This window comes from Carlito syrichta, unplaced genomic scaffold, assembly GCF_000164805.1.
Source record: "Carlito syrichta isolate Samal-C Ts95f unplaced genomic scaffold, Tarsius_syrichta-2.0.1 Scaffold135122, whole genome shotgun sequence".
In the NCBI taxonomy this organism is placed as follows: Eukaryota; Metazoa; Chordata; class Mammalia; order Primates; family Tarsiidae; genus Carlito; species Carlito syrichta.
Window position 1 is genome coordinate 57,277 of NW_007079218.1, and position 25,724 is coordinate 83,000.

The 25,724-nt window shown below is 55.6% G+C and overlaps 1 protein-coding gene across 1 annotated transcript in view; it reads left to right on the top strand.

Moving 5' to 3' along the window:
• The window catches only part of LOC103250798 (tetratricopeptide repeat protein 28), a 47,611-nt gene that overhangs the window by 11,381 nt on the left and 10,506 nt on the right, over positions 1 to 25,724 (top strand). The window contains exons 3-6 of the mRNA XM_008049385.2: positions 7,666 to 7,810; positions 18,352 to 18,531; positions 20,426 to 21,146; positions 24,024 to 24,148. Coding sequence (XP_008047576.2) covers positions 7,666 to 7,810; positions 18,352 to 18,531; positions 20,426 to 21,146; positions 24,024 to 24,148 — 1,171 coding nt within the window. The remainder of the gene's footprint in view (positions 1 to 7,665; positions 7,811 to 18,351; positions 18,532 to 20,425; positions 21,147 to 24,023; positions 24,149 to 25,724) is intronic.

Genomic DNA, 25,724 nt, shown 5'->3' on the forward strand with positions numbered 1-25,724 from the left:
AAGCAGCAGAGGTCAGTACTGCCTGCTGTTGTGGCTCCTGTGGTGGGTAGGCCCAGGCCCTCTCAGTGGGGGTGTAAGCCATAGCTACTCACCTGGGCAGGGTACCTGCATGGACCTGACATGTCCAGGAGCCAGGGGAGAGGAGCTGTGCTCAGCCCAGACTCCTCCCAGGCCTGCCCGGCCTTGTGGCCCTTCTCCCAAGGAGCCAGGCCCCTGGCAGTGAAGGTGAGCAGGCAGATGTGGCATTCGACAGGGGCACCTCCCAGAGGAAACAGCCCTTCGCGTGAGGGTGTTCATGGAGGGAAGTCCCTGGATCGTTTCTGGATCCTTTCTGTAAATGGTATTGAGGCATCTCTGGCTACTTGAATAGAATGAATTTACCAATTAATTTTTCCACTCCAGTTCAAGTCTCAGTCCAGCTCCCGACCCTTACTTAACAGGTGCAGCTCAGCCCAGCGCCCAAGGGGATTTTAGAACATCCTGGTCAGGGCTGAAGTGAGGGAGAAGGGAAGAAGGAGCCAAGTGACTTTGCGGGTAGCACAATCCCAGGAGAGCAAGAGTCACACTCATGGGAGCTCATCTGAGTGAATGTGAGCCAGCAAATGAGTGAGGGGCTGCAGCAGCATCCCCAGGGCCTGAAGGTGAGATGCCTGACAAAGGCATCCTGAGAAGGTGAGGACCACAGAGAAGCAGTGGGGCTGAGAGATGGTAGCCACACTTGAGTGAGCCTCCACCACCCAGGAAGGCCTTTTTTCCTCCCTGCCTCTGCACAGCTCTGGCCCAGGGGCAGGTCCTGGGCACAGATGGCCCCAGACACTGGTGCTCTGTGTAGGGTCTGCCATTCAGGCTAGAGGGTACAAACCAGGTGTGGGTTCTGGGCCTGGTGTCATGGGTCCCCAGAGAACAGACAGGTGGAATGACAGGACCTGCCTGTGACATCACCACCTTAGGGTTGTAGCCTGCATCTCTGATTATCTGGTGGTAACAGTGGAGGGGCCAGGGCATGAGGGGATTCCCGTGGTGTACTCACATCACAGCCCAGCTCCAGTCCTCCCTAGGAGATGACCCACATCAGTTAGTTCCCTTCTCTTCCCTCCCTCCTGGTCATCCTGAGGATATCATGGTTGGATGTGCCCTAGGGTGTGTGTTCCTGGCCCTGTGTCTAGACACATGTACCTGGTAGGGAGTGGAACCCCAGGGGAGCAGAAGGGTAGGACACAGGGAAGAAGTGGGAAGACACACCAAGGAGGGCTCAGCTCTGTGGGCCATGTCTAAGCCTTAATACTATATGCACACATGCGAGCACATGGAAGCGCAGTGACTCTTGGGCTGTCTTGGACCTCATTAGGCTGGGAACCCCAGGAAGGAAAGGACCAAATCTCCCTGTTCACTGCCATCTCCCCTGCAACTCGCCCAGGGGCAGGTGCCTGGGAGGTACCCAGTCAGAACTTGTGGAGCGGATAAGCAGGTGCCGCCATCTCTCCTAGCACCTGAGCAGTAAAGCCTTATCACCCTGCCTTCCTCAAGTGAAACCCTTTCTAGGGTCCCTCCCCAGAAAAGCCGACAGAGCCTGCCCTGTCAGACTGTGTAGCAGCCAACCCATGGGGTCAGAGTACTGGTCTCTTGAGATTCTTTGATAGTGCACCAAGCTCTGGTATGCTGGTTCCTCTCTCCAGGCCAACAGCCCGGCTGCCTTGGGTGTGAGTAGGGGCCCTTTCTTAGTCTGGCAAGGGAGAGTCGAGTCCCCATTCCTCTCATTACTGTCTGCTGATTCATGTCAACACTGTGACCTGCATGTGGGAGCTCCAATTCTTCAGGCCCAGACTGCTGCAAACACTGCCCTGGAGCCAGGTCAGGGCACAGAGCAGAGCAGGTCGGGGGTGAGGTGAGAGCCTGCCTGCAAAGGCCGGGCCTGTGGGCCCCAGGGAGGCCAGGCCCAGCTGTCTGAGAGAGCCCATCTGGCTGGAAGAGAGTCGGATCTCTCCATCCCTCCCCATGACACCTGAGACGAACACGTGCTGGGGTGACGGTCACCCTTGTGCTGCTGTGTGGTCACTGTTAGCTCCCTCTCTGAGCCCAGCTTGGATGGGCTGCTGGGCACTGCCACACACCTGAGCAGGCATGGGGTCAGGGCTGCCCAGACCAGTCCTGGCAGTGCACTACCTTCTGCAGCTACAAGTCCTCTCCTGCCTGGGGGCCACTGTCTCCTCCACTGCCCTGGTGGCCCTTCACTTATCACTTGTAGCTCTGTGTTTTCGCATGTGGAGACCAAGCGTTGGCCTCCCTCTGCCTGGACACTGCTGCTCTCTCTCCTTTCCGGCTACACAAACCGTGTGCCACGGAAGAAATGGACGCGGCTCCTGGGGTGGACGAAGAAGCATCATCCGCTAAATGAGCTGCTGAACTAGGGGGCTGGGAAGGTCCTGCTGAGAGCTGAGCTGTCAGTCAGGCCAATGTACTGGCCCGAGGAAGATGAGCTGGCGCCACCTGCTGGAGCCTCGGGGTGCTGCCTCCGTGAAGCCCGGAGACCCTGAGAGGGGCTGAAGATGGGCTGTCAGCACCATCTTTACTGACTGGGGGTGGGAGGGCGCAGGGGAAACCCTGCCTGCCATGTGGAGATCAGACATCAGACCCCTTCTGCTCTGGTTTTGTGCCAGACTCTGTGTCCGAAGAGGGTGAGAGGACATGCCAGGCCTGGCTGTGCTGGCAGGAGAAGTGCCCATCACTCTCCCCTGCGTCCCTGGACTGTGGCACCGGCCCTGCTGGCTCACATTCCTGCCTCAGGGGCAGAACGTCTCCACCCTCTTTCTTTTTTTTTTTTTTTTTTTTTGAGTTAGAGTCTCACTCCGTCACCCAGACTGGAGTGCAGTGGCTGCTCCCGGTGATCCTTCCGCCTCAGCCTTCCAAGTAGCTGGAACTGCAGGTGCTCGCTACCACGCCCGGCTAATTTTTTGGATTTGTTGTACAGGTGAGGTCTCGCCAAGTTGCCCAGGTGGGTCTCGAACCCGGCGATCGCTTCCAGTGATCCTTATGCCTCAGCCTTCCAAGTAACTGGAACTACAGGCCCCGCTACCACGCCCGGCTAATTTTTTAATTTATTGTAGAGATGAGGTCTCGCCAAGTTGCCCAGGCGGGTCTCAAACCCGCGGGCTCAGGCAATCCACTCACCTCAGCCTCCCAAAGTGCAGGATTACAGGCTGAGCCACCGAGCCTGGCTTCCACCCTCTTTAAAAGCTCCCGTTCTAGTGCCAGAAAAGCACTGTCCTCTCTGCAAACTCCAGAGAGCTGAGGCCGAGAGAGGTCTACCAGGCAGAAGGCCCCAGAAATGAAAGCTATAGGATACCTGAGATGTCCTCGAGGGTCGTCCACTCCACTCTGTGGTCGCTTTTCTACCAGCTGTGGGACCCCAGGCTGCTGTGACAAAGTGCAGGGATGATGGCAACAGGGAGCGAATCTCCCTCACACCCCAGTGCTCACCCATCAGCGCTGGGAGCCCAGGGGACCTGCCGCCATCCAGCTGTGACCAAGACCCTGACCCATATTCACTACAGGGGCATGCAGGAGTGGGACTAGCTCTCCTGAGCAGGAATGGCAGTAGAGAGCTGTGCCCACACAGGGCAGATGCAGGAAGGGCTGTAGAAGCGCCACGGAGGGACTGAGGGCTTGCCTCCTTGGAGTTGTTTTTTAAAACTACAAGTTGTAGTTTGATGACTCACCAGTAGAACAAACAACAAGCCAGAAAAGACCCCCAGGAACTTTAGCCAATCCTTTCTTACAAGCAAGGAAAAGAGGGCAGGAGAAAGCGGCATGCTTTTCCAGAGCCTTGTGGTGACACAGCTCAGCAACCTGGCAGTCTGCTCAGGCCATGTAGAACATGCAGGCTCAGGGCATAGGAGCTGGCTGTCCTGCCGTCTTGAGTTATTGCGAACATGTCTGCATGCAGCTCTCCAGACTCACAGAGCCCAGGAGAATAGCTGAGTGGGCCACTTCACGTGTTGTGCTCAGAACTGAGCACATGCAGTGGTTCTCACCCTTCCCAGCTCATGAAGTCTGCACAAGGTGTGGCACATGTGATTGTGGAGGTGAGGAGACCTCAGGCCCACCAGTGTGACCAGAGGGCATCTGTGTCCTGGTCCATCCTGGCTCTGAGCCTCAGCCTGAGATCTCCACACTCCTGCACCTCTGGAGCAACCATCAGTCACTCCTGGCCTTGTTTCCTACCCCCTCCCCCCGATTCTGTATTCCTGGCCTGCATCTCCTGGGGCAGCCCACCAGTAGGGATCAGCCACATGCCACCTGCAGTCTAGGCACAGCAAGGCTCCAGGGCCATCGGTGTGAAGCAAGAGCACCAGGAGACACAGCTACCTGAGGAGCTTCTGGAGCCGCCTCCGACTGGGCCCTGGCGATGGCCGCCTCCTGCTCAGGGAGAAAGGTGTGGGTGCGGCTTGACCTCGAGGTCCGGTTTCAGGGTTGTTGACCTCTTGCTTCATAGTCACCCACGGACTACTTCTGGGCACTGTTGTTGTTTTGAGGAGGATATTGCTGGAGATACTACCCCCACTGGTGTTCCCAGGAAACTTTCTGCCTGGCCAGGCAAGAGGCCCTGTGGCCTGGTGTGCCCCTGCCCAGACAGGGCCGGTGGCCTCGGTGTCCAGGAACGGTTGCTCCAGAGATGGGGTTGAGAGGGGCAGGCAGAGATCCCACTCTCAATGTGGCATCTGGGGGACCGAGGTCAGCAGGTGTCAGTGGGGAGCAGGTGGGCTAGGTGGCCTGGAGAAAGCAAAACAAGGTCGCATACCAGGCAAGAAGGCTCAGCTGGAGCTCAGAGGCCAGGCCCCACTAGTGAGCTTGGGCACCCCGCCCCTACCAGGGTCTGGTTCTTGAAGAATCTGCACTGCCTGGGAACCTACCAGGTGCCCAAGAGGCTCTCCCAGGAATCCTCCTCAGATCAAACAGTTGCCTTGAATGACTGTGTGTTTGCCAGACCTGGCCAAAGACTGGCCTTCTGACTGAAGCTGGCCTGGGGTGAGGGTGGCATATGGTCTGATCATGGCTGCTCGGCAGAGTCCCATCCTAGAGACAAGCGAAGGGTCTCAGGGAGGAGTGCAGAGCAGATGACCTCCCCTGCTCAGTAGCAGAAGGAGAAGACTGCTGTCTAAAGAGGTAGGCAGGTCTGCTTGTCCCACAGATAGCCTCAGGGCTCCCACCCTGTGGCCAGGCTACTCTCCTCTCCAGCCTGTGGCCTGGCCCTCTGTCCACGTGTCTCCTCACGCTTACTGTCCCAGGCACCCCAGTCCCCATTCCCAACATTGCTCCTTTCCCTATATTCCTCTGCTTGAAGTGACCTTCCCACCTTGTGCTAACTCTAGACCAGCCCTCGTGGCTTAGAGCAGACAGTGCTCTCCCAGAAAGCCTCCCAGCAGCTCAGCTGACCAGCGTTGGAGTCAGGGACTTGGGCCTGGGCGCCCCTCCCCCACCTCAGCTACAGCCAGCAGGGGCTCATGGCCTGGCCCCTGTGGACCCATAGTGCGTGGCACATTGTGGGTAGGGATGTATGTGGGCCAGGTTAGTGTCCCTAGACCCCCTTTAAATACCTCTGGCACGTCATGGCATTCAATAGACACCACTGCCCCCAGCATAGCCCTTTGGAATCTCCAGCCTAGATTCTGCCCTCCTGCCCCAAGTGTTGGGGCACCTGGAAAGAGCCCCTGCATCTCCCTGGGCAGCTGGGACTATCCTGGTCTCCTCGTCCCCCAGGTTGGTGGAGAGCTAGAGCTGGGGTCTCCCTTAGTTCAAGGCCACCTTGGGGTTTGTGGAGCACCCCCGTCTGCCACCAGGAAAACCTGGAGCCACAGCATTGTCAGGGGTCCTGGCACTCTCCCAGACATTCAACTGGGACCATCAGACTCAGGGGCCTTGAGTGGGGGTATTTGAGCCCTTGGTCTAAGCAGTCGGCATCCAGGTTGTAAACAAGAGGTCACAAGAGAGGGCACCAAGTGCACCTGCTACCGCCCACCCACCATCTGGATGCATCACAGACTCTTTAGGGCCGTGCTCCCTGTCTACCGAGAACATGTGTGTGTGGTAACAAACAGTGCCATGACAGACACTGCATGTCACTACAGAGCATCTCCTCCAGAGAGCAATTTGGTAATCGCTCCTTCAGGGGAGAATTGCTCTTTGCAGTATATTCTGTGGAATTAAGTGAGCCTCTGAGTATCACTCCAGGGTTATCTGTGCTTCACTGGCTCTGATGGCCAAGACGTGCCGTGGCCCCAGTCACTTGTAATTACACGTTTCCAGAGTGAGTGAGACAAAGGCGCGGATGCGAACAGGCTGCCAGCACTCCCAGGCCTGCTGCTCCCTCTTCCTCTCGGGCAGCAGGCTGGACCCAGGGGTGCTTGGACTTGGCACAACCCTAGGCTTTAGGTCAAGTGAAACGTTGCAGAGGTCACGGAGGGGGTTCTGGGGGTGGAAGCCCCAATGAGTCTTTCAGGTCACTTCTTGTGATGGTACAGCTCCTGGCCAGGCCCAGGAGAGAAAGCAGCCATCTGGCTTTTTCTCAGGCCACAGTCAAGTTGCTGTCACCAGTGGCCCAGAGTACTTACTGGACCCTGGAGGGATGTCTGTTTTAGGCATGGTTTTTGCCCTTGAGGATCCTAGGTTACGTGGCAGAGACTCGAGAACTGCATACAGCATCTTCATCAAGGCTGAGGTCACAGAGTGCTCAGTAGGCATGCAGAGAATGTTACCAGTGGGTGCTGAGGCCACACCGGCCAGGTCACAGCACAGGATCTGAGGACACATGTGGTAACCTCGTCCCTGCATTGGAAGCCAGTTTGCTTCCCCTGCCTGCATATCTTCTGCTCACCTGTGCCTTCTGTCCTCTAGAGGTCCCCAGAGACTTGCCAGTGCCTGGCAGACAGGTGGTGCTCAGGAAATGATTTCTAAATGAATGAATGAATTCATTTAGATACTCCTATGTTGGGCGTATGAAACTTGGGATCCTTGGGGTTGAAAATGCTTCTGTGATAATAAAACTGTGCCTAGAAACACTGGAACAGAAATTGGAAAGCAAAGCAAAACCACACAGCCACACCTGAACTGACCCACACTGCAGGTCCTACCTGGCCAGCAGCACCCAGCATCACCCCCGATGAGGCCGTGGGACTGGGGCCTTCCAATGCCTTGCAGCAGAGCCCAGGCTGGGGCTCAGGCAGGTGCCCAGAGGCTGCTCAGAGCCCAAGGCAGGGCCAACATGCGCTTTGTCTTTCGCACAAAATTAATTGGTATTGGGGCACTGTCTTCGTCAGCTCGGTGGCTGCTACTGATTCCTCATGGTTCTCACGTCTGCAGCTCACAATAGCTCCACACAGGATGTAATTAAATCCTCTGAACAGCACTTTGGGACATTTGATTGTATAGAAAAACTCCATAGAAATGCGAGCTGTCGTATGCAGCTGGTTCACCCTGTGGTCTCTGACAGTGCTCACTGTGGTGTGACAGTCACCTGGAAGGGAAGGGGGGTATGCCAGGAGGGAGACTGACTGGGGTCTGCTGTGGAGCCTCACCCGCCTTCCCATGGGGGGCCCAGCTGGGAGTGACGGGAGTGAGCCTTCGCCTGCCCTGTGGCCCCGATCCAGCCCTCGGTCTTTTCCTCCCCAGGAGCTGTCAGAGCATGACGAGCCTGTTCAGTTACACCATGTCGCCGACCCAGGATGGGACCTCGTCACTTCCCAGAAGGCAGAGCTCGTTCGCCAAGCCCCCGCTCCGTGCCCTATATGACCTGCTCATCGCTCCCATGGAAGGGGTAAGTGTCCCAGGGTCGTGAGCTCCTTGGTGTCAGAATACAGCATTTACCAGTCAGTGCCATGTGGATGCCCCGTACATACAAAAATGGGCTCCCAAGACTATCAGGGGCTTTCTAAAGCACGAATCTCTGTCCAGCTTCTCAGTCAGCACTGGAAAGCTAAAGTGCGTGAATTTCACATATGTAAGAAACCACATCTTGACAGCGATTCCCTCGGCCCTTTCCCTACCTGGCCTTCCCGGGACTCATCTCACCTTGCCTCCATGTACTTGGTGGGTTGCTAGTTGGTGGGTGAAGCCTTGTACTTCAAGTTGGCAGACCTAGGTTCAAGTCCTAGGTCTGCTCCCTCCAAGGGAACACCTCACATACACAATGAAGTGATACTCCCTTCCCAGCCTGCCCGGCAGGATGATCATGAGGCTCAGGAGGTCAGGGCTGTAGACCTGCAGGAGTTGTTGGTAAGATCATGCCTCGGTGCAGGCATCAGCCTTCCAAGGCCGGCTGCCTTCCTCAATCTGATGCCACAGGGATGTGGCCATGGCTCTGCTGTTCCCAGAGGGCTTTTTCAACCCTACCCTGCTGGGCATGGCTGAAGGCTCGAGATCTTCCCGAGTCCCAGAGGTGGACCAATCAGATCCTTGGTGTAGACTTCAGGGAAACCCCGGGAACCAGCAGCAGATGGGGAGGTCAACACTCACATCCCAGCCAGGCCGTGTAGCCCTCTTTGGCGCTGTCTGCAGCCAGGTGGGAGATCTATCCCGTAGTTGTTGGAGCTACCCCTTGGCAGCTCTCTCTTCACTCCAGCTGACAGAAGCAACATGTGTCCTCAGGAAACCACAACTTGACAGTGATTCCTTTGTGCCCAGAACATGCCTGTCCCTTTCCCTGCCTGGCCTTCCTGGGGCACATCTTGGTTTGTCTGATGTGTGTAGGAAGGCCACATGCCCACCAATGCCCTCTGGGTGGCCTGGCTGGGGAGATGAGGAGGGAGTGGTGGGAATATACATCCTTTCTCAGGGAGCTGGCAGGGCTGGACCTGGTGGCTGCCCTCTCCTGGCTGGGTGACTTTGGCCATGCTGCGTCTCCTTCTGGAGTATCTGCTTCCTCGTTAGAAAGTGAGGGTGACACCACCCAGTGTGTCAGGTTAGAGCAAGCTGGATAAACGTGCAAAGCACCCGAAGCAGCAGCAAGTGTGCACCTGGTGAGTGGTGGCTGCTGTGCTGCCCCCCAAGCCTCCCCCATGCCCCAGGGCCTCCTGGACACAGTCACATCACCTCAGAGGCCCAGCCCAGCCCTCCCCACAATGCCAGTTCCTGCACACACATGGCTGGCCTTCCTTTCTCAAGATTGTCATCCTCTCCCCCATCCTCCTCCTAACGGAGTGACCACACCTGCAGCGGCTCTCCAGCTGCCATAATGACTTGCCCTGATTAATGTGCCCTGTCCTGGCGGAAGAAACATGTACCCATGCAGACCATTTTGGTGACTTCCTGCCTGTGTCCTCCTGCTAGCCCTGAGCCCAGTGCTTCCTGGGACCCTCCATTCTCCACCCACTTGGGCCTTCTAAGCACCCTGATGACTTGCTCCATTATTGTCGACTCGGCCGGGGGAGCCTGCGAGGGAGCAGAGGACAAAGTCAGAGACTGGCCATGACTGTCAGGTCACGGTAATGCTCAGGTCTCTGCAGCTGGTGGACTCCTCTCACCAGTCATGCTCAGCTCAAGTGTCCCCTTCTCGAGGAGGCCTTCCTTGCCTCCTCCCCTTACCCTCCTTGAGCCCTTCGTCCCCCTCTCCACCACTCAGTTCCTTACGTATCTTAGGATACCTGATCCTGTCAGCTCTTCATATCTGTGGGTTCCGTGTCTGCAGATTCAAGCAACCATTGATGGAAATTTTTTAAAAATCAAATTCCACAAAGTTCCAAAAAACAAAACTCAGATTTGCCACATGCTGAGCACTATGTTGAATTCACAAGAATGAAGTGATGTGGGGGCATTGTGCAAGGTAGTATATGTGACCTCGAGATGACTTAAAATTCACGGGAGGATGTGCAAAGCTTATGTCAAGCATACCCCATTTTCTGTCAGAGACTTTAGCAGCTGAAGATTTTGGTACCTGAGGGCGTCCTGGAACAGGTCCCCACAGATCCCAGATCCCAAGGGACGGCAGTGCTGGACTAGACCCAGCACCCAACTCTTTGCCTGTCTCTCATTCTCCACCTTGCTGTCCACCCCACGTCCCCTGAAGGCAGGGCCTGTCCCTCAACTGTGTCCTCAGCAGCTGGCACAGGGCTTGGTGCACATTGGTACCAGTAGGGTTTATGGGATGGTAGGGGTCTGAAACAGAATGTGCATGTTGGGTCTCATCTGGCATAGAAGGCAGAAGACCCAGGAAAGAAGTCAGTGAACAGGCTCTTCATGGCCACTCTGGGCGAAACCTGGGGGCTTTCTGAGAGGAAAGAAGACTGGCCTGCTCTCAAAGACTCTGGGTCTCTGAGTACACCTCCCCCCTGCCCACCAGATGGTCATTTCAGGTAGAGGGGCCAGTCGACAAGCCTGCAGGGTCCCACGCTGAGCACTGTTTCACTGGACAGCGTGTCCACACTGAGCCAGATGAAGGCGGTGGCTGTTGTGAGAGGTCTGTACTGAGGCAGAAATCCACTTCCAGAGACCCAGAGGGGGGCTAAGGACGGAAGCAGCCTTGCCTTGGTCCATCGCAGTGCCTTCCCAGGAGAGAAGCTGCCATGGTGCCGTGGGTCACCCTGGAAAGGGATCTGTGCATTTATAAAGTCTGCACCATGTTTTTTAGTTTTTTTTAGAGTTTTTTAGAGTTTTTTAGTGTTTCTCCCTGAGGACTTAGAGAAGAAAAATGTGCTATGGGGAATAGTGGTGACGTGTGTCTGAACTACCTGATTTTCCTCCAGAGGTGCTAGGAAAGGGGAAGATTTATGGACCCAAGCCTGAAACAAGTTGGGAAATTATTAGAGCAATGTCTTTATAAATGAGGGAAAGGAAAAGGCCCTACCACCAGGTATGTGGTGGCTTCTTAAAGGCTGCCAGAAGGTTGGGCTCGGTGGCTCGGCCTGTAATCCACTTTGGGAGTCTAAGACGAGTGGATTGCCTGAGCTCACAGGTTCGAGACCAGCCCGGGCAATTTGGCGAGACCTCATCTCTACAATAAACTAGCCAGGCATGGTAGTGCACGCCTGTAGTTCTGGATGCTTGGAAGGCTGAGGCGGAAGGATCACCGGAGCCCAGCAGGTTGACGCTGGGGTGGCTGTGAGTGTGCCACTGCACTCTAGCCTGGGTGACGGAGGGAGAGTCCAACTCAAAAAAAAAAAAAAAAGGCTGCCAGTGGCACCATCTGCATCTGCTCAGGAGCTGTTGCTGGGAGGATGTGATGGCCCCTGCACCTGCCCTCAGGCTGCAGCCTTATGTGAGGCATTTAGAGTGAAAGCCATCCTGGGTTCCTGACATTTCAAAATATCTTGTGAATCAGGTGTTTGAACATAGGGCAAGAGTTTGGCATCTTCAAATGAGAACAGAGCAAAATCTTTTTAAAGCTATTAGAGTAAATCATCAGAGTGAGAGCGATTCCTTGGCTAATAAAAATGATCCATTGTGTTCCTATAAAAACACTTAACTGAACACTTGGAATCTAATTAGGAGTCCTCTCCATCCCATTTGATCTATTCATTCAGCAAACATGTACTGACATGTGCCAGGCACACGCCATCCCGGCCTGGGAGGAGACAGCTGAGAGGCTGGGCCGGGATCTGTGCCCATGTCTGACCACTCACAGACTGCGCCAAGGTGGGCAGGCAGGCCAGCACCAGAGGCCAGTAGGTCATGCTGAGTTGTGAAAGGTTAAGGGGGGTAACCCTGTAGCCCCCTCCTCCCAGGAGCTCTAGTCACTCCTCACCCCTGCGGCCCAGGTAGAGGGGCCCTGAATCGTCCTCCTCCTGCTGAGAAACTGCATGCACACCCATGCTGCCCCCCGCAGCCACTAGAGGGCGGCATGACACCGTCAGCCCGCTGTGGAGCCCAGCCACCGGCAGCTGCCAGACAGAGCCAGACCCCACCACAGTTTCAGTGAGAATACAAATCAAAGCCGAAAGTCCGAGATTATGAACCACTGACACTTCAAGACTAAAACGATTAGCCTCTTCACGTGGGGCATGTAATTATTTGAACAACTGCCTTTGTTTAGCCTCAGTCCCGTTGCTTAGGGACTAGGTCAGGGGGTATGAAAAGTGGAACAGAATAATATTTGACCGTAGGCCTTGCACCAGTTTTTGATTTATTTTGGCTTAAGGGAAACACTGTCATGGCTCTTTCTTGGAAACATGCTGTCCTTTGCTGTCAGGACAGGGAGAGCATGTCCACTTATCTCTGAGGAAGCCCCTGTTACATTTGCATATAAGCCATCATGAAACATCAACTCAAATCCTGTCTGATACCCAAAGGAGAAAATGTCACCAAAGAAAAGTTGCAAGTGTTTAGTGTGAAAGACTAGGCTGTGTATGTGTCTGTGGCATTCATTTTTAATCAAATAAGAGCAACCTGAGCCTCTGACCTGAACTTCCCCACTTGTCATGAAAGGACAGGTCCTAGACCAGCTCCATCCCCACACCCAAATGCATGAGGCCACCTCAGCGCTCTGCTCCAGAGTACTCCCCTCAGCAGCACCAAGTGGCAAGGCCTGCAGTGTTGCTGGAGGCCGTGGCTCCTTGGTCTGCTCAGATCCCAGGTCGCCCTCAGTTTGCATATGGAGCTGTCATCCAACCAGAAGCTGCTGTAGCAACCAGACTTGAAGTAGGAAATCCCCTGGGTTTAGTCAAGTTGCTCCTTACAGGTCCAGGTTTGGAGACCTTTCTGAATCCTTGGAGTTTGGACTAGATCTAGTTACCCTTATCTCTGTCGCTCTTATCTCTGTTTCCCTTTATTTAGGTTCCCTTATGTTTAAAGTCTTGAAAGCCAAGGTTATAGAACTAGTTGCAAGAGTGAGTGACTTTGAGCAGATAAAAACATTTTCCTTGTTCACCTCTGATCACAGTTCATGAGACTGTGCAGCCACCTGTTCGAGACCCTAGAAATTGCCACAAACCTTGATGTTCATGTCATTTAGACTAGTGGGCTGCCTCCCTAGACACTGGAGCTCAGAGAATTTGCCTCAGACCTCTCAGCTGAGGATAAAAGTGGGATCTGGCTTAGCTAAGGGTTCAGCCCTGAGAATGTGCTGGTCGTGGCTATAATTACTACTCTGGGGGACAGGAGTCCCTTGGTGTTTTGTAAAATGCCCCTTGAGAATCGAGTAGCATGATAAGTCAACTTCACCTAGAACAGATGTAACAGGAATGAGACTGACATCTAGGTGCCTGTTTTCTAAATAGATTGGGCAGTGTGGAGAGGACCGAGAATTATTGTCCACAGAAACAATGAGACTGAGACTTGAATGTGGGGTGGTGGGTGAGGCCCTGGAGACTGGCAGCCCCACTGCCAGGCTGTCTAATTGATTTCTGAGGGAGACATCTGCAGTAATATTCAAATGAGGGTGGATGTCACCCAAGGACAACAAACATTTCCAGCAACTGATTAGAAGGAGAAAAAATGGAGGCAATTCCTGGCAAGCTGTCTGTACGACTAACAGCAATGACAGGAGCACCCAGTGAGGCTCCCCAAGGTATGTGGTGTCCTCACCTGGGTGGCTGCTGTCAAGTGAGTGTCATCTGGGCTCTATCTAGCAAGTGTCCAGCAAGCAGCCATCACAGCACAGTGGGTTCTGGGCAGGTCAAGGCATTTCTGCCACAGAGGGTGGAGGCTCATTTTTACCCATCAGCCAAGACAGAGAGAGCGGTACCCCTGGGCACAAAGGCTCCTGCAGCTTGAATGGTCCCTCTGACTGAGGTTGGACCCTGTGTGTCAGGTAAGGCCCTCAGGCCCCTCTGACTGTTGCTGGCCGCTGGTCACATTTCTCCAATACTCATGTCCTCCACCCTGCCCTTTTAAATTCTTCAGGCTCTTAGACTCTTAGCCTGTTGGTTTGTTGGCTAAAGAATACAGTTGAATGGGTTGAATTTTTACTTTTCCATTTCTGGCTGGAATATAGTGTCTATAATTTTGGTAGGCTTCAGTCATGATTTGAGGGCTATTTCCAGTAGATTTGAGGGCTACTTCCAATATTTGCTGAAACTATATGTTTGACCAATGAAAAGATTTCTCGAAAACATCACAGAAAATGTTTCTCTACCTTAAACCATTCTATTTGATCTATTCACCCAATCAAAAATGGGAGTCAGGAAAAAGTCCAAGTACTGTTAATAGATGTGGGGCATCCTGATGCCCAGCAGTCCTTAGCTGCTGCAATCCTTGCTGTAGAGGGTAAAGCCATTTCACCCCAAGTCTAGTCAGCCTGAAAACTCATGGACCCCAGAGTTTTCCTTCCCTCTCCATGGTGATCAGTGTTTTTCACTCCCCTGCCTGTGACGCTGTGAAACCCTGAGAGGCCTCCAGTAAAAAGGAAGTGCCTTGGTGTACCCCAGAGATCGCCTGCTGGCCCTTTGAACCCTAGTGATACACACGGAGCATGGGTTTGGAAGCCAGCGCTTTCTGAGTAGTCAAGACCCCTGGTCACCATGGGAGTATATGAAGATTCCTACTGACCAAAACGGTTATTGAATCTGCATTCACCACCCAGTCAAACATTCTGTATCCATGGAAGTTGCTTGGGAGAACCGCAGGCTTGGAAATGTGACCTCAGGGTAACTGCTGGGTGGTGACTCAGTAAGTAGCTGCAGGTGATGGTGATGGTGACATGGTGAGGTGAGGGGATGTGGTGACGTCTGTCTCTCTTTGTCCCTGGGTTAAAATTTGGAGCTGGATGCTCCAGAAAGGATGAATGTTTGTAAAGCCAGAAGGAAAGGGAATGAGTTGTACTGGAAAAAATGGTTGAGGCCCAGGAGGAAAGAATTGTATGAATAATAGGGACTGTATCAACTTCCTCTGGATACCTGAAGACAGCTGTAAATCCATATTTGACCTGTCTGGAGTGTCCCCAGGTGCCAGGCACAGGGCTGGCCATGGCTCCCTCCATCTCCCAGGCCTGTCCTGTTGGTGCTGTTCTGTGGGTCTGGAAACCAAGGTGCAGGAAGGTGTCTTGTCAAGGTGCTCACCATTCACCTCTCTGTCTACAACTCCAGATCCCAGGAGTGCCCCAACGTGGTGGGCCAGACTCCATGGCCAAGGCCTCTCCCCTCTTCCCAGAAGGTGCCTTTTCTTCCTGATCTGCTGGACCCTGGACCCTCCCTCTGGGTCCATCAGGAAACAAGCCACACAGTGGGCTGACCAGGGCAAGTTCAATGTGGAGGAAAGAGTGACTGAGATATAAGAAACCTTACGGTTCTCCAGGACTGAGGGAGGGTGCCCGGGAAGGGACAGACACTGGAGAAGGTGTGCTTCAGCCCATAGGACACAGAGGCCGTAGCCAGGTTGGAGCCATTGGGCGGGCAGCAGCTCCACTTTGAGTGCACGCGGGAGTGGCATGCAGCTTCCAGCAGGAGGGTGTGTCGGGCCAGGCGCCTGGGGGGGTGGGTAGGGGCCTTGGGAGCTTGGGGGCTCTGGTCTCCTTGTGGGGAGCGCTGTGAAGGTTACCAGCTGGTCAGGACTGCAAGGTGGCAGAGGGACAGCATTCTGGGTCTGTGGCAGAGTGGGCCCCACTGGATGTCCTTGCTGCACTGACCCAGGCTGGCAGGAGAGTCCTGGCTCCTCAGTCCCTCCCTCCACCAGCGCCCTCTACTGGCAAAGCTTGGCGCTGCGTGCACTCATGGGAGGAAAGCTGAAGGAACGTCACCTGCCGCAGATGATAACAGGGCTTGGGGGTTGAGAGGCAATCAACAGACCACAGCCACACAAAGTCGCCTCCAGTGCACCCCTCACCCACCATTCAAGAGGAACCACCCTCCCACCCTCTCCCTGTACAAAGACTTCACCTCCTGGCATCCCTGTCATCTCCCACTGGCCGGGCCTGCTGGATGCTCTCGAACAACAGGCAGGGCCACAGTCCGTTGGAGAGACTGAAGGGCCGCACCCCTGGAGAAGGGACAGATTCTAGTTTACCCGGTCTCCATGTCCCATTCTGCTTTAAAAGATCCCATTTCTTGAAACTTGAGGTCAGGAAATCTGAGTCTTTGGGGGAATCTGTTAGACCCTCTGGTAGTCGCTGCCGTAGGCTGCTGCCTGGGCCCTTTGGCCTTTCGAGCCTGAGGCCTAAGAAGCCAGCAGGTGCCCTCTCCTGGCTGACAGGCCCAGGGCAGAGTGGCAGTTCCTTGAATGTCTCTCCTTGTCATCTAACCAGTGATACACAATTTGGATAGAGATGTCACCTTTTTCGCCCCTTTCAAAGTCACATTGGATTACGGCTAATCTTTTGGTGCAAGGGCAGTGCTTGTGTACAGAGCCAAACTCAGAAGACCACTTCCAGAGTGTCTTCCCCAACCTGTCCAGGCAGGTGCCCCCTGCCTTGTAACCGGAGCTCCCAGCCTGCATCTGATCCCCTCCCCACAAGCCCATGACTCAGAAAGCAACCGCGATTGTCGCCTGCCTCCTCTCACACTACCTGGACGGGGGTCCCATTCCCCTCACCCTGGGGTCTGTGCATGTGCCAGGCTCAGTCCCAGCCACAAGGCCCTGTGCCGGGCATGTCCTGGTGGAAGCAGTGGCCTGTGGGATGACATCTGACAGAAGCTTACGGGGGTGGGGGGGTGGGCCTGGGTGGCAGGAGCCCAGGGAGGACATGCAGGGCTGAGGCCAGCATCTGTCACAAGGCCTGGTGACTTGAGTGGTAGACAGTGGGTTCAGTTTTGCACGTGGCAGGTGGCTCAAGCCCCATGTGGCCCGTGTCTTGGGCAGCATGACTCTTGCTGAGCATCAGGCGGTTGTCACTGTCACAGCTGCTGACCCCATTACTGAGGGCAGAGCAGCTCATTCCAGGCTCATTGGCGCACTCCAGCCGTGTGGTGGCACTGCCCTCCAGAGCGGCCCCCATAGCCACCTCTGCCTGTGGGCTGATGGGGCCTCAGGTGTGGCCCCTGGGGATCTCAGGGCCCAGCTGCCTGCAGCTCCCCTCCCTCCCCATGCTAACCCCAAGCTCATCCACAGACAGCGTCAGAGTCACATGCTTCTCGTATCGCAGCGCTTCATTTACCCCTTCTTGGGAAACACGACTGCTCTTAAAGCAAACAAGAAACAAACCGTCCTGATAATTTTTATTTTTGCTTTCTTTAGATGCAGCTAGAATTTAAAAAGGAAAGAGAGAAAGAGAAAAGAAAGAAAGATAGATCATAGGGGGTTTGCAGAGACTGAACGTCCTGCCAGGCACGTGTCACTTTGGGTTAGCTGAGTAGCTAACTACCACCCTCAGCCAAGCGCCCACAGCAGCATGTCAGACAGGTCAGGCACGCACATTTGCATCCCCGGGCACAGCAGCGCCCTGGTGAGTGCCCCACTTGTCAGCGCCCCTCGGCAGGCAGGGGGTGAGGGGAGGGAGCCGGCCTGCCCGTGGCATCCATGCTGCACACAGCTTCATAGAGCAGCCTTCCTGCCCTGGAGGCTGGGGCCACGCAGCGTTGCCTCCACCCTTTGTTCACGCTCAGCCTGCACTGAGTCCTGTTGTCCTTCACAAGGGTTGCTGGTGAGATGCAGCCCTGGTCTCCACTGCAGTCCTTTTGGAAAGAAATGCAGAGGATGGAATGAGCAAGTGTCTGTCTGTCTGCAATGTCGTGCCCTCACAGAGGCCTTTCAGGAGGGATGGGTGTCACATCAGCATGTTGGACTTCTCCTGATGTCCCCAGAGAGAACAAGCAGGGCTGGCACCTCCCAAGCCCGGACCCAGGAGACACCCTCTCCTCAGAAGAGGTCCCAGCAGGTCCTGGAGCCCAGCCCCGCCCTTCTCCTCCAGGAGATGTTATCCTAGCTCCCATACTTGCCATCTTCACTCTGAATTTCCAGCCTCTCGTCCATCCATCAAAATGGAAAACAGACCCCCCTCCAGTTGAGCCCTGCTGGCTGTTCTGAGAGGAGCCAGTCCAGCCTGCTCTCGGGGCACGCCTGTGCCCACACAGCCTCCTCTGGCCCTGGCCCTCAGGGTCACCAAGGCTTTTTCTGGGACAGCTGCCCTTTGTACTCACTCCCTGTCTCCTGTGGACACATCTGGATCTAGTGAGGTCTGCCAGTGTCTGTGTGGGCCATGCCACTTCTTGACCGGCGAGGCAACCCTGGGCTCCCACTCACTCCAGGTTGTCCACAAATTTCAAGAACTGTCCCTTGACCTGGGAGGGAGACAGGAGCCCCGCCAAGCCAGCCTGAGCCACTCTGCGAGGGAAAAGCTCCTGCAGGGCAGTGCCCCCAGCCCACCCCCCTTGCCCACACTTTCAAGCCTGGCCTGGCCACTCGGACACCTTCCCGTCTGCCGCCGGAGCTGTCCTGCAGTCTGAAGCCCTGCCCGCCCTGCCTGTGGGCCGGCGTCAGCCTCTGCTTGCTCTGCAGGGCCTGATGCACTCCAGCGGCCCCGTGGGCCGGCACCGGCAGCTGATCCTGGTCCTGGAGGGTGAGCTCTACCTCATCCCCTTCGCCCTCCTGAAGGGAAGCTCCTCCAACGAGTACCTTTATGAGCGCTTCGGCCTTGTCGCAGTACCCTCCATCCGCTCCCTCAGCCCACAGGCCAAGGTAAGCTCAGCACATCTGGGGAGCCTTGCCCTCCAGTCAAAAGGCACATCTCTCTGTGGGCCTGGCCTGTGTTACCAAGGCACAGGCCGTGAGCTCCTCTCAAGTGTTGATTCTAGGGTTTGTGCCCAGGTAGAGTGAGTCTCCCCAAAGGTGGGGACAACCCTCCTGACCCCTGGCAGGGCTTTGCTACCTCAGAAAGCCATGATTTGTGTCAATTCTGAGTGTCTTTGTTGTGACTTCAGGGTCATGAGCCCAACAGGCCAATGAAAGAACTGAAAACAAGTGAGGTGGCTTTCAGAGGCCAGGCAGGGACTCAGGTCTCATTCAGGAAAAAAAAAATCAGTATGGAAAGAAACATCTGTGAAAATCAAGGGGGCAATAGCGGGCTACCCACAGTCACAGGTCTCACCCCACAGCCATCCTGGCCCTGCCCACCTGATGAGAGAAACTTTGGACCCAACCCTGAGTCCTATTCCCCTTCTCCAAACTCTCGCAGAGACCTCAAAACCCTGGCTCCCTCTACCCCTCATGATCCCACAAGGCTCCTGCCCACATTGCACTCCCCTTGCAGTGTCCCTGCCTGCACCAGCCGTGGGACTGTCCTTGCCACAAGGACCTGCATTGCTCTGTCTTCAGACTTTCCAATGCTCTCAAGCTGCTGGCTGTCCTCAGAGCCCTTCCAACCCTGTCTACTCCTAATCCCCATGGCTGGCCGGGCAGGCGTCCATCAGGTGGGCTTCCGCACAATGGTAGAAAGTGTAGGCCAGGTGAAGAACCGAGGCCCCAGGCCCGATGCATGGGCAGCCCACTGACTTGGCCTCTTTGTTGACCCTGGTCATCGGCATGGTCTAACTGGGCTCACTTCTGCCTCAAGGGTTTTTGGAGATCTTAATTTGAACTTTTTTGTGCTGAGTGGTACTTTTCTTATGAGACAGAATCAGTTCAAAGTGAAAGAAATGACTTTCTCCGGGTCTGCCGAGTTTCCGTGACTGACTCTGAATCCCACAGGTGAAGTGGGCCTGCCTGACACTGGGCCACCCAGCAGCTCCCTGCTGTCAGTAGCACTCTGGGCATTAGATGTAGCAGCCTTAGGAAGCTTTTGCTTTGATGGCAGCAGTAAGCGAGGTGTTTGCCAGCTTAACCAGGGTCTTGGGAGAGTCTCGTCACCTGACAGGCATCCAGTGTTCCTCTTACCCAGTGTTTAAGGCATCACCAAGCAGAGACACCATAGAGTTACTTGGAAATAACTTGATACTTGATGTTTCCCCAAAAGTGTCAAGTATCATCATGGGGAAAATTAGAATTTGGTTGGGCTTATTCATACTGCTTTTTAAATTCCATGATTCTTTAATTTTGCAGCCTGTAAGGTGAGAGGGAACTATAATCTTTTCAGCATTTGGGGCCTCTAAAGGACTTAGGTTGGCCCTGTCTCCCATGAGATTGACTTGCTTTTTTTTCACAATTTAAACAAAGTCTTTCCTCCAAGTCCGTGACTTACCAGGTATGGGTTTTCCTCTATCTAGGGGCTGCACGGAGAGGTCTGTTAGAGTGAGAGCCATGGGGCAGGCTGGCTGTCCCAGCACCATGGCCTCTGTCCATTCTGTCACATCAGGGTCCCTTTCCCCAGCCCTCTTAGGACTTGACAGACAGGAAGTGCCCCTCTCCTGTCCAGTCCTGGTTTTCCAGAGCTCATCAGAGCAGGGGGGATTCTCAGTAAGTTAGCACCTGTGTCAGAAGGACGCCAAACAACTAGTCTGAGAGGACCCAGGAAGCAGGTGGAGGCAGGCTAGACTAGCAGACAGCAGAGCTGGCCGTCCCTGAGCCTGGTCGACTGCTGCCCAGCCTCCGGGCCACTCTGTGTGACTGGTGGTCTGCTTTGTCCTCTCCCTCCTAGTCTCACCTGCGGAAGACCCCGCCTGCGTACTCCAGCTCCACATCTATGGCGGCTGTCATCGGCAACCCCAAGCTGCCATCAGCAGTGATGGACAGGTGGCTGTGGGGGCCGATGCCGTCGGCCGAGGAGGAAGCCTACATGGTGTCTGAGCTGCTGGGCTGCCAGCCCTTGGTGGGCAGTGTGGCCACCAAGGAGAGGGTCATGAGTGCCCTGACCCAGGCTGAGTGCGTCCACTTCGCCACCCACATCTCTTGGAAATTGTCAGCCTTGGTCCTCACACCCAGCATGGATGGCAACCCTGCCAGCAGCAAGAGCTCCTTCGGCCACCCCTACACAATCCCGGAGTCCCTGCGGGTGCAGGATGACACCAGCGACGGGGAGAGCATTTCGGACTGCCCACCCCTGCAGGAGTTGCTGCTCACTGCCGCAGACATCCTGGACCTGCGGCTGCCGGTGAAGCTGGTGGTGCTCGGCTCCTCCCAGGAGTCTAACAGCAAGGTCACAGCCGATGGGGTCATCGCGCGGACACGGGCCTTTCTGGCTGCCGGTGCTCAGTGTGTCCTCGTGGCTCTGTGGCCTGTGCCAGTGGCTGCTTCCAAGATGTTTGTCCACACCTTCTACTCATCCCTGCTGAACGGCCTGAAGGCCAGCGCCGCCCTGGGGGAAGCCATGAAGGCGGTGCAAGGCAGCAAGGCCTTCTCACACCCCTCCAACTGGGCAGGTAGGAGGGTGTGCGAGGGTGCCTGCTGTGGCCTGGGGCTCAGTCCTCACAGGACCCCAGGCTGCACTCTGCAGGTGGGGCGGGGAGGCAGGGCAGGACCGCCCTGCAGGTTCCAGGAGAGCCTGTGTGCCAAGAGCCTTGGCTGCTGCTGAGCGAGCTTTTCCCTGCTATGGTATTAAGATCGTCTTGGGAGCCAGGCTCGGTGGCTCAGCCTGTAATCCCACGCCTTTGGGAGGCTGAGGTGAGACCCGTCTGGGCAGCGAGACTTCATCTCTACAATAAATCAAAAAGTCATCCGGGCGTGGTAGCACATGCCTGTAATTCCGGCTACTCGGAAGGCTGAGGCAGAAGGATCACCGGAGCCCAGCAGGTCGAGGCTGCGGTGGCCGGGAGCGGCCACTGTACTCCAGTCTGGGCGACAGTGAGACTCCAACTCAAAAAAAAAAAAAAAAAAAAAAGATCGTCTTGGGCACCGAGCAGCAGAGCCATCTGCCATCAGACAGTGCGTGTAAAACCCCTCCGGCTGGGCTCGGTGGCTCACCCTATAATCCCAGCACTTTGGGAGGCCGAGGCGAGTGGATTGCCTGAGACCACAGGTTCGAGACCCACCAGGGCAACTTGATGAGACCTTGTCTCTACAGTAAAATAAAAGATTAGGCAGGTGCAGTAGCATGCACCCATAGTTCTGGCTACTTGGAAGGCTGAGGTGGAAGGATCGCCAGAGCCCAGCAGGTCCACGTTGCGGTGGCCGTGAGTGTGCCACTGCACTCCAGCCTGGGCGATGGAGTGAGACTCCAACTCACAAGTAAAATAAAATTAAATTAAAAAATCCTCCCAACACGAGTGCAGGCTGGGTGGCCCACTTTATGGCACCCCACTTAAACTGTGACTGTAGAAGAGGGCGGGTGTGGTAGAAAGACTTGATGTGGCCACTGGAAGACGTAAGGTTGGGCTAGCTCCATGTCCTGGCTGTGTGGCCCGAGACAGGTTGCTTGCGCTCCCTGAAGCTCACTGTCCTCAGCAGTAACAAGGGGATGATGATGGCGGTGCTGGTGACACCACCCAGTCCACAACTGATAGCACTTTTAAGGCGCCTACTGAATGTCTTGTGCAGCGTGAGGCCCTAACATTCTGAAATGCCAGCAGGGCATGCACTCAGTGGATCTGGGGTCTGGATGGGGAGCGCTCCTCCAGGACAGGTGGGAAGGGAGGACCCAGCCAGTGTCCAGAGCTGCCTCTCAGCTCCGCACAACAGCCTTCTTCCCCAGGGGGCCCCATGGCAGGTGTGCCAACAGCAGCCACCCAGAGGGGTCTGCCAGACAGGAATCCCTCCCTGCCAGGCCGAGGTACACAGAGTGCCAGCGGACCTCTGCTCCCCAATGGCCTCTCTTCAATGGGGCTGCCTTGCTGACAACCTCATGGCCCTTCCAACCGTGCTCTCTCGCATCGCTCCCCAGGGCACTGCACAACGCAGCGCAAAACAAAAGACCCACCAATGGATAAGATGGTTCCATCCCGTAGAGTAGAGTATCTGAAAGTGCTCATCCAAAGGGGAGTGAGCCCTGAGGAGGCGCCGTGGCAATACCAGGCCCGTCAGCCAGCAAACAGAGAGGCTGCAAGGGCATAGGCCGTGCTGCCACAGGCCACAAGCTGGTGCCAGATAGATGGGCCATCCTGAGAAGTGCAGAATGTTGACTACACAAACACAGCACAGCAGTAGTATTTTTCAAAGGGCTATTCAAAAAGCAAATAGACTCTGCCCTGCTTGCTCACGTGGCTAAAGAGAAGTTGACCAATAGGCACTGGCTCTGCTATTTGGCCGCCCCTCCCTCAACTCACAGCTGTGCCCTGGCCCTGCCAGATGGAGGGCAGGCCAGCAGGCAGAGGGCTTGGGCTTGGCCATGTTGCTGAGCTGCTTCTGCTCCCAGGAGACACAGAAATCAGAGGTGATCCCAGTGGTTTCTGCTACTGTTCTCCCCACGCTGCCTATGCTCAGAAGAGTCTTCGGGCTCCACAGGCCCCCCCGGAATGTACTGCAGGGTGTGTGGGAAGCCGGCTCCTCTGCTTGATCGTTCCTCCCTCCTTTGCGGGGGTCTTCATGGTGTGCTCAGGGACGTGGCATTTTGAAAATGTCGTATTTTGTTTAGTTTTTTGATAGACAGTAGTAAAGTCACAACTTAGTTCTGGGAGAAATGATTTTTAATGCTGCTGCCCTGCTACCTTTAAAAACAGCTCCTTCTCTTAGATACCCTTTCCCTCCATGAGGTGGGGGCAGGTGGTCCCAAAGCTGCCCTGGGCCTTAAGGAAACTGTCCAGGTCCTGTTTGGGAAGGGAGGACAGGAAGGAGCAGGACAGGGGTCCCGCCTCCCTGGGCCACCTTGGTCTTTCCCAGCTGGTGCAGTTGGCCGGTTCTTAGAGCTGGGGAACAGCCCCGCCCTGCCTCCCACCTCTGCTAGCACTAAAGAGGAGGGGAGCACATGTCCCCAGCCCAACATGTCCCCTCCTCCAAGGCCTAGACAGACACAGGTGAATTTCAGGGAAAACAGGGCAGGTCATTCCCGGGGATGATGGGGCCACCATCACTCACTCATGGCCAGTCAGGAAGGCAGTGGCTCCTGGGCTCCTTTTTGCAAAGCAGCGGGCCCCACTTACCTGAACAGCCAACTGGTATGTACAGGTTCCACAGAGGAAGGGGACACAAGGGTACCACATCGCCGTCCAGAGAGTCAGATGCCCCCAGCCCAGCCTGTGAGCAGCTTTCCTGCCCAGGCCTGCTCTCCCTGCTGCATCAACCATGGGGCCCACATGAGCCGTCAAAACCTGGCAGGCTGGGGTCTCTGGCTGCCCCACTGAGGTGTCCTCGTGTCCTTGCCACAGGTTTCATACTCATCGGGAGTGACGTGAAGCTGAACAGTCCCTCGTCACTCATTGGCCAGGCCCTCACAGAGATCCTACAACACCCGGAGCGTGCGCGGGACGCCCTGCGAGTGCTGCTGCACCTGGTAAGGAGGCTAGGCTTGGCCCCATGGGAAGGGGATGCTGCGGGTTTCCTGCCTGGGATGTGAGCAGCTGGAGGGCGCATCATGGCTGGGCCTCCAGGGCAGCGCCATCCACCTCCACAGACATCTCTGTAACAAGCCCGCTGGTCTGGGTAGTGAATGCAGGTCTGGGTGTGGTGCCATACAGGTGGCCACAGCAGTCGTTGCCAGGACCCTGGAGGAGGGGCAGTGGATGGCAGGGACCTATACCCCAGCTGTTTCCAGACCGTGTGACTTCGGGCAAGCCACTTGGGCTGAGCCTTAATTTCCTCATCTGGAAGGGGGTTATGAAACTTCGACATTTCAAGGTTATTGTGAGGACTTGAGAAAATATGAATTCCTGGCAAACACGAGAGTCCCAGTGGCTGAGAGAATTACTACTTTATCAGATGCCCGGTCTCCCCTAAGCTCGGTCAGAAAGAGTCTGAGTCTGACCATGAGTGGTGTGATGGTGGCTGACTCGCCCTGATGCTGTGGAACTGGGCAAGTGCACATGGATGGAGAGCGCCATCCAAGCGCCTTCCAGGCCTGCGCAGACGGTCACCCATGGCTACCATGCAGGCTGGTCACTGCAGCACCCTTGCCCCAACCCTGCTCAAGATGGGAGTGGCCTGGGGCCTGTGTTCCAGATGGGCATGTTCCCCAGCTGTGCAGACTTCTGGCTCATGGGGCGAGTCAAAGCAGGGCTCTCTGGATCCCTGGTGCCAGGGCATGGAAGCGCTTGGCATACTTCTGAGGACAGATGAATCTTGCACATTTCTTAAACTGAGGGTCTGTCTGGAGGAGCTGTCCTCGGGCCTGAGAGGAATTGATCTGTGAACAAGTGAGGATGCTGTGGCCCACAGACCCCGACAGCTCTCGGGCCAGGCTTGCCATTTGCCATAACACTGGGAAGCTGTCTCCACAGACGCTACCTTATGTCTGGGAACGCATAGAGCCTTTCTGTTGCTCAGCACTGGGGGCCTTCTCAGGTCCCTGTCACCATCTTCCTTGTTACCACCCTAGATTGCTTTTCTTGGGTCATGCAACTGCCCTCTCTACCCATCAGGCATCCTTCTTCCAGGCCAGGTCCCTCAGCTGCCCCTACTCAGCCTTGAGGTCCCGTGGGCACATTTAAGTGTTTTCTCCTCCTCGTGTTATCTCCTGGGGTAGGTGTGGGAGCCGTGGGTCAAGTTCACCAGCCCCTCTCTTCTTCCTTGACCCCAGTGGACAATGTCTCCAAGGCCCTTCCAGCCTGAGGGGCAGCCAGGGAGCTGGCTGTCTATCCTGCCCAGGAACGTTCACTTCCTCCAGGCTGATGTGAGCGCATGTTTCCTCCTGCTTGCCAGCCCTGAGCACCAGGACCAGGGTGTATACTGTTTGGGGGAGGAGTCGCTACATGGTTTGAGGCAGACCCCTGACCTATGTCTTTAGACCAATTGGCTCAGTGCCCGAGGAGACCCAGAATGAAGAGGTGTCTTAGGCGAGACAGAATCCTTCCGGCACACTAGTCCTCACTGGTCCTGACTGTAACATCCTTCCCATCTGCTCCTGCCTGTGC